Source organism: Phaseolus vulgaris, chromosome 7, assembly GCF_051622355.1.
Source record: "Phaseolus vulgaris cultivar YP4 chromosome 7, ASM5162235v1, whole genome shotgun sequence".
Lineage (NCBI taxonomy): Eukaryota > Viridiplantae > Streptophyta > Magnoliopsida > Fabales > Fabaceae > Phaseolus > Phaseolus vulgaris.
The window spans coordinates 42,558,420-42,566,943 of NC_143504.1; the positions used below are offsets into that span (position 1 = coordinate 42,558,420).

At 39.8% G+C, this 8,524-nt stretch overlaps 1 protein-coding gene across 1 annotated transcript; it reads left to right on the forward strand.

The window, feature by feature from the left end:
- The first annotated feature begins 4,834 nt into the window (after window positions 1–4,834).
- On the forward strand, window positions 4,835–7,156 carry LOC137828962 (beta-phenylalanine coenzyme A ligase). The gene is made up of 4 exons (XM_068635743.1): window positions 4,835–6,412; window positions 6,501–6,568; window positions 6,651–6,753; window positions 6,824–7,156. The coding sequence occupies exons 1-4, from the start codon at window positions 4,997–4,999 to the stop codon at window positions 6,947–6,949; spliced, it is 1,713 nt and encodes a 570-aa protein (XP_068491844.1). The 5' UTR covers window positions 4,835–4,996; the 3' UTR covers window positions 6,950–7,156.
- The last annotated feature ends 1,368 nt before the right edge of the window (window positions 7,157–8,524 follow it).

Below are 8,524 nucleotides of genomic sequence, written 5' to 3' on the forward strand. Positions count from 1 at the left end.
TTGTGTGGTTTTGGAAGTAATATCTCATCCACCTGGCTGTTAGGACGAGCACAAACACAACCTTCTTATCATTTGGTACCTCGTCTTGGCCGCGTGGAGCATTCAACTGACGAAGTAGACTGGGCGCTCCTCCTTCTCGACCTCTTGCACTAAGACTACACTGATTGCCTCCTCCAAGATCGACAAATAGACAATTATTGGTTGGTCGGGTCTCGGCTTCTGGATCACTATTGGGGAGGGCAGAAACCCCTTTGGCTGTTGGAAGATTTCTTCACACTTGTCATCCCAACTGAATTTGGCTGCTTTATGAAGTAGTTGTGCCATTGCCCGGTTCTACTAGGCCAATGAAGGGACAAATCTGGAAAGGGCAGTGAGACGCCCTATGAGTTGCTACACCTCTTTCACATTCTGAGGGCTTCGCATCTCGTTTATCGCTCAACATTTGTCCGAGTTGGCCTCAATTCCTTGCCAAATGCACATTTCTCCATATTGAGCCTCATATTCGTCCTTCTTAATGCCTTGAAGACCTCCTCCAGATCTTTGATATGTTGGTCGCATGAGTCTGACTTCACCACTATGTCGTCCACATAGACCTCTACATTTCGACTGATGAATCCTTTAAAAACTATCTGTCCATGAGCTGCTGGTAGGTTGTTCCAACGTCTTTCAGGCCGAACAACATTACCTCATAGTAGTAATTCGCGCCATCTATCATGAAAACAGTCTTCTCCTTGTCCCTAGGATGCATGTTTATTTGGTTGTAGCTAAAATAAACGTCTAGGAAACTGAGGATTTTATGGTCGGCTGCACCATTCACCAGTCGGTCAATGTTAGGAAGCGGGTATGAGTCCTTTAGGCATGACTTGTTGAGGTTCGTGTAGTCTACACACACCCTCCATTTTCCATTAGCCTTGGTTACCATGACTACATTAGCCAACCAAGTGGTATACCGGACCTCTCGTATGAACCCGACCGATAGAAGCTTCTCGACCTCCTCTTTCGCTGCCAACCTCGTTTCCTCGTCGAGCTTTCTCTTCTTCTGTGTGACTAGGCGCGCCTCTTTATAGACTGAGAGCTTGTGGGTGATGATATTCGGTTTTACCCCAGCATATCGGATGTCGTCCTGGCGAAGAGATCAACATTCTTCTTCAACGCCTGATGCACCAACTCGGCCTCGACCACTGCTACGTCGTGCCTGCACAGGTGTTGTGTTCCTCGTTGAGAAGAGGAACTCGACGTAGCTCTTCCTTAGACTCGAGCCTCGGCTCGGTCGTTCAGGGTCCAAATTGACTAGAGAGATCGTATGCTCTTTGCGTGCTGACTGAGCTTCTCTTTGAGGGGACCCTCGTCCTAGAGAGGGTTTACGCTTAGGGGATTGGTTGCGGTTGACGTCGTGCCATGTAGGCTTCACCATAAGGCTTTCTGCATAACATTCTCGTACGAGTTTCTAGTCTACGTGCACTATGAGAATGTCTCCCGATGCCGACGGGAACTTCATCTCCAGATGAGGTGTGGAGATAATCGCCCTCAATCTATTGATGGTTGGTCGTCTCAACAGGATATTGGAGGAGGTGTTGGCATCGATTACCAGATATCTAATCTTGATCATCATGCTCGCCTTCCCCTCGGCGAAGGTGGTATAAAACTCGATATACCCTCAGGTGCTCACTCTTTCACCCGAGAAGCCGACAACGTGATCAATCATACTACTTCATCTCTTCCTCAACTATTCTCATATGCTTAAACGTCTTCCAATAGAGGATGTCCACCGAACTCCCTTGATCCACCAATGTCTTCATGATGATGAACTTGTCGATGTTGACCAATATCACCATGGGATCGTCTTGTGAAGAGTCAACACCCTTGAAATCTTCGTCAGTGAAGGTGATGGGTGACATTCTCGGTCGGAAGGAGATGGTGTTCACCTGATGCATTGCCCTCAGGTGTTTCTTTCTTGCGCTATTGGAGCTACCCCTTGTAGCGAATCCTCTAAAAATTGTGTTGATAACCTCTTAGTCACCCCTTCTCTCATCCCTTCTTGGGGGGGTCCTTTTTCCTCGGTCGATGCTTGGGTCGACGGTCTCGTGCCCTTGATGGGGAGTAGTCCCTTCGTCTCGTTGGCTCCTCCCTCCGTGGGGACTGCTTTGCACCACGACCCCCTTGTACAAATTGGCGGAGATGTCCATCTTAGATAAGTTCATCGATCTTATCCATCAAAGCTTGGCATTCCTCATGGTATGTCCATTGTTTCTATGATACCGACACCTATGGGTACGATTGGCATTATCAAGGCTTGCAGCCTTCCTTTGTGGTAGAATTAACTCGGCGTTTAGAGCCTCATCTATGATTTTTCCCCTGTCGACGCTCAAGGGTGTATACTTTGTGAATCGTCCAACTCGGTTATCTCTACGCTTATCCCCTCGACCGATAGCTGGTCGGTTTTGGCATTCCTTCTTGTCCTTCGCTTTGTCTCCACTGGCTTCCACTCCTGCCTAAGTTTTGAACTCTATCATCGCTTCCAGCTGCATAAACTTGGCGGCTCTCTGCCTAAGCTCGTCCAAGCTTGCAACCAGTTGCATGCACAAGCTATTAGCAAACGGTCCCGGCCGCAGGGCTATCAGCATGTGATGCATTGCTACATCCGGGCTTAGGTTCCAGATGCTCATGGCCACCTTGCCAAACTTGTCTACAAACATTTTTAGTGATTCCCCCTTCTCCTAGCGGATGCCGACCAGGACGATGGTTAGATGGTGCGGTCGACTGGTGGTGAATTGTGTCTCAAGCTTGGACACGAGCATTTGAAAATAGTCGATAAAGTTCAGAGAGAACTTCGTAAACCAACTCAAAGCTCCTCCTTTCAGCGATGTAGGGAATAATCAACATAGGACCGTGTCGTCCGAGGTATATAAGCTCATGTGTGTGGTGTGCTCGCTTGGGTTGGTTGTACCGTTATAGTGATCCTTATTGAAGCCTTTCCACTTATCCGGTACTCCGATTATGGAGTCGGTAAAAGGGTGTCGGCGGATTGATTCCAGGGTGCCGATCGTGGGAACCGACTTGTTCAGATAGGACTCGCGATCAACCTCTTGGGTGTGGACCTTGTCTTTCGGCTCCTCCACAGTCTTGGGGCTAGTGGGGATGGTGAAGGACCTCTCGACAAGATTAGTCGGTCCTACTGACGGTCCCTCCTCCACGAACTTCCTCTTCATTTCTTCATTTTCCTTTCGGAGAGCCAAGATCTCATCCTCGTTTTTCTTAGTGATCTCCTCATTCCTTCTCTTCATCTCAGCCCTCCCTCTCTGCAGAAACATCAATAATGTCATCTGCTCAGCTTCGGTCATCCTTTCACTAGCCATGCTTCAAGTTTGTACCATCTACTTTCTTTTCCAAGCTGATTCTCTCAGTCCCACGGTGGGCGCTAATTGTTCTCAAACTGGTTTGGGGCCAAGAGAACGATTTTACTCCTTCTCAGTCGGTCGGTCTGCACTCTTACTCCTCTCCAAACAAGCTCCTTACTTTCCTCTATCTCTCGGTCTCATAAAGTCCAGACTCGGATGGTACTTGCAAAAGGCACTCCGACGCTCAAGTCAGAATTCAAGAATTCAGTATTCGACACTCGATATTCTGAGCACTGTGTATGACATACTTGGTTCTTGGATTTTGTGCCTATTTATATGGTTATTATGGGTCGGATGGTACTTGCAAAAGGCACTCCGACGCTCAAGTCAGAATTCAAGAATTCAGTATTCGACACTCAATATCATGAGCACGGTGTATGACATACCTGGTTCTTGGATTTTGTGCCTATTTATATGGTTATTATGGATCTTTTCTTGTTGGGTCAGATTAGGGAGTTGCGTCATGTTTATAAGTGTATTACCTAAGCGTAATGGTCTTTACAGTCTCGGTCGTACAGATCCTATTGATACAAAAGTCACCAAAAAAATTTCACACTAGTTTAAACATGATAGAATGGGTATATATATAACATTTAATTAATATTTTTTATTATGTTATCTGTCATACTAACTTTTATCTTTATCTTCTCAAATATAAAGGTTAGGAAGAAGACTAATAAAGAAAATATTATATGATTTATCAAGATCATCTAAGAAAAATGTTTTTCTTCAATAAAATATCTTACAAGTTGCTTCAGTAGCATTCGAGATTCAACAACAAAAAAATGCATTCCACAAGCCCATATCATAATAAACGTTAACCACGAAAAAGTTACGAGACGGGTTAAGGAAAAAAATACTATGTTTTTGGGAGGGGTCGAACAAAAAGTTCTTTTTGAGATTTCATTGTGTAAATCTCATTTTACAATTAAGTTTTGTAAGATTAAATTAAAAATTTATCTTTTGAAATAATATTAGAATTATTTAAAATTAATTATAAGGATTTGTTAAATCTGTCGTATCATCTTTTATAATATATGTGCTGTATTATCTTTTATAAGTGTTATATTTTATAATATATAAGTAGATATAAATTTTAAATCCGTAAAAGTTGACTTATACTTAACGCATTTTATTTCATGAGATTTTCACTATTTTGATACAGTATATTTGATCCATAGAGAACTGAAAAAGGTAAACTCAGTGGCTTGGGGTTTAGGTCCCTCCCCACCAAGAAAAGCATTAAGCAGACAACATGTGAATCCTTTCAAATATCCGATTATTGAGGAAAGAATATTCATTTTTCAATTATTCCTGTCTTCTACAAAGCTTCAAGTTTATATGGTTTATCTGCTTAATTAATATCAATTACTAGTCATCTTTCCCTTCACTCTCTAGGCCGGCAATATTAAATTCATAAAATAAAATCTAATTTTGTTTATTTTTTGTCTTTGCTACACCTGACACAGTTAACAATGTTTTTCCTTGTGCTCGACGATGAAAAGCCTTTGATATATGTTGGTTACGGTTCCCACACCTTTTGACTCAGCCTCACAACATCACCTTAGCATTAACAGGACAACTCAAATTTGCAGAAAATGTCAGGAGAGGAAATCTTGTCATCCAACGAAGAAGAATATGATATATCTCAGCCTCCATTTGGTAACAGAAATGGCTACAATTCAAGAATAGGAATCTATCACTCTCTAGTTAAGCTTGACACTAAGCATGAAATCCCAACAAAGCCTGACCTTAACACTGCCCATTTTGTGCTGTCACAATTCCCACAAGCACATCTTGCTGAGGCAAAAACTGCATTCATTGATGCAAAAACTAATCTGAGTGTTAGCTATGGTGAGCTAAGAAGGTCTACCTACTCCCTTGCATCAGCTTTGTTCCATGGACTTGGGGTTAGGAAAGGTGATGTGGTATTTTTATTGTCACCAAACTCAACCTTGTACTCAGCCATATGCCTAGCTGTGTTAGCAGTTGGAGCAATTCTGAGCCCTGCCAACCCCATCAACACTGCATCAGAAATTGCGAAACAAGTGAGTGATTCAGGTGCTAAACTAGCCATCTCAGCACCAGACGAGCTACACAAATTGGTCCGAACTGGGGTTCCTACAATTCTTACTTCTCGTTCTTCTGATGGCAGCATGTTATCAGTTGAAGAGTTAATAGAAGGCTGTTATAATTCAACAGAGTTGCCGCAAGTTCCTGTGGCACAGTCAGAGACTGCTGCTATACTTTACTCTTCAGGGACCACAGGAATAAGCAAAGGCGTGGTCTTAACTCATGCAAATCTCATTTCCATAACGAGATTAGTTTTGTGGTCTGCTGAGGTCAGTGGATCCCAAGATGATATTTTCTTGGCCTTCATTCCAATGTTTCACATCTATGGACTTGTATTCTTTGGATTAGGATTGTTATGTGTGGGTATAACAACAGTTTTGATGCGGAAGTTTGATTTCCAAGATATGCTTGATGCAATCCAGAAGCACAAGGTTAACAACATACCAGCTGTGCCACCAGTGATCCTTGCGCTAGTAAAGCATTCGAGGGAAGCTAGGTGTGACTTGTCCAGCCTAAGAAGGGTGGGGACAGGTGCTGCACCTTTGAGCAAGGAAGTGGCACAGAAGTTCAGGAAGATGTTTCCATGGATTGAACTAAGGCAAGGTTATGGACTAACAGAAAGTAGTGGTGGATCAACATTTTTTGCCTCAGACAAAGATGCTAAAGCTCATCCAGATTCGTGTGGGAAGCTGATTCCAACATTTTTTGCAAAAGTTATAGACACTGAAACGGGGAAGCCTTTGCCGCCTCGCAAAGAAGGAGAGTTGTGGTTAAAAAGTCCTACTATTATGAAAGGATATCTTGGAAATTTGGAGGCAACAAGTGCAACAATTGATTCAGAAGGTTGGTTGAGGACTGGTGATCTTGGTTACATTGATGATAATGGATTTGTTTACATAGTTGAACGGATAAAAGAGCTAATCAAGCACAATGGGTATCAGGTATTCAAACCCATAACAGTTTCAGTTTTCAACTACAATATCACTAAATTGCTTAGTTATCAAGGTAACAACATCTTGCTTGTCTCAGGTAGCTCCTGCAGAACTGGAGTCTGTGCTGCTGAGTCACCCTCTTATAGCTGATGCAGCAGTTATACCGTGTGTTACCCTCTCACGTTTTTCATTCTTACTATTCATAATCTGTGTGAATTTCTCATATGGAAACAAAGACATGATGCAGGTTGGAAGATGAAGAAACTGGACAGATACCAATGGCATATGTGGTGAGAGCAGCTGGTTCTCAACTCTCAGAAGACCAAATCATTCAATTTGTTGCAGGCCAGGTAACTTTTATTTTTCTTTGCTCATTTAAGTATTTTTTAATGTACATAAAATAAAATGGAGAATTTTCAGGTGGCTCCATATAAGAAAGTAAGAAGGGTGAGTTTCATTGACACTATTCCAAAGTCAGCTGCTGGCAAGATATTGCGTAAGGATCTTGTTTCACAAAGCAAATTTCAACCTGTCTCCAAGCTATGAAGAGCAAGTAGAAATGATAGTATCCCAGAATGTTTCACTGTTCTAAGATATCAAATTGTTAATCCTAGATTTACTGGTGCAGGCTAAATGGATATTTAATGTTTGTAGAACTAGAACAAATGGATTTGGCAAGAAGAACACAGTGAATCAGAACTCTAAATAAATATTTATTAATAAAGAATATTGCCCTTTGTGGTTTTGATCTTATTCTGAGTTTGTGAATTCAGTATTTTTCTGTTGTCTTTTGAGGCTTTGATTGCATGTGTCACTACCATTTGTGTTTATGGATAAACAGAAAGTTTGTATATATCGTGCTGAGATTTTAATTGTACAAAGATTCACTCCAAGCCAAAATATTCATTGTACAATGGCTATTGTTTATTTTCTTAATCTATTATTCTTTCAAATTATATTTTCTATGTATATGGAGTAGCTTCACCAGTATCTTATTTATGGACTCTATATAAAATAAAAATGTAATGACAATTCAAATACTAACACTATTTTAATCTTAAAATTACACTAATAACTTTCTAAATCTATATGGCAGCCTCATATATCTCTCTTTATCTAAACAATATTTTAAAGTTTGAAATAAAACAAAATTTTCTAAGAAAATTAACTCATTCAAATTCAAATTATAATATTTACAAGACATTTGATTTATTCTATTTTCTCTCTCTTGTAATTCTTCTTATTATTATCTCTCAAGCATGAGATTGATTCTTCATTATTTAATTTTAACCGATTACGAGAAATTAAAGTAACAAGGAAAAAAATGAGAATGATACCAGAAATTTTTAGGTGAAAAACCCCTTTAAATAGAGGTAAAAAAACCACCGACGAGAGAGCCAAAACTTCCACTATAATGGTACTGGGAGTACAATGAATTTCTCTCAGGGTGATGATAAATAGCCCCAAAACAAATTCTCTTTATATGGGTTAAACACTACAAGTGTGTGTTGCTGTTTGTTGTGTGTTACATTGCTTGAAAGAAGTCACTATATATAGTGGTTCTAGGAGACAACAATAATAAATACAATTAATGGTAATTAACCTCCCTTTGATTGCAATTGATTGTGGCAATTAACCTCCCATTGATTGCAATTGATTGTGGCAATTAACCTCCCATTGATTACAATTGATTGTGGCAATTAACCTCCCAATTATGACAAGAAAACGGAAAGGTGAGTCATAACCCACAATTTTCTCTCTCCCTCTCAATTTTGATTTGTTTTTATATCTTTTTTCTTTTATATTCTAACTCCTATTTATTCAAATTCAAAACAATTTTTTGTATATTTCTTAATACTTCTAAAATGTTTTCATTTTTAGTAGAAAAGGTTAGTATTTAAAAAACATATAATATTTTTTTTTTCTAAAAATTGAGCAATTTGAATATTTTAATTAATCATAGAAACACATAAGAATTTCAAAATTTATTTTGAACCTAAAATTTTTTAAATTTCAATGGTTTCTATACCTTTTATAATAATATGTATTTCATTTTTAATATTTACTTTGAAATTTTGTTGAACTCTTTCAAAAAAATTATGAGTCAAAAATTAACTTGAA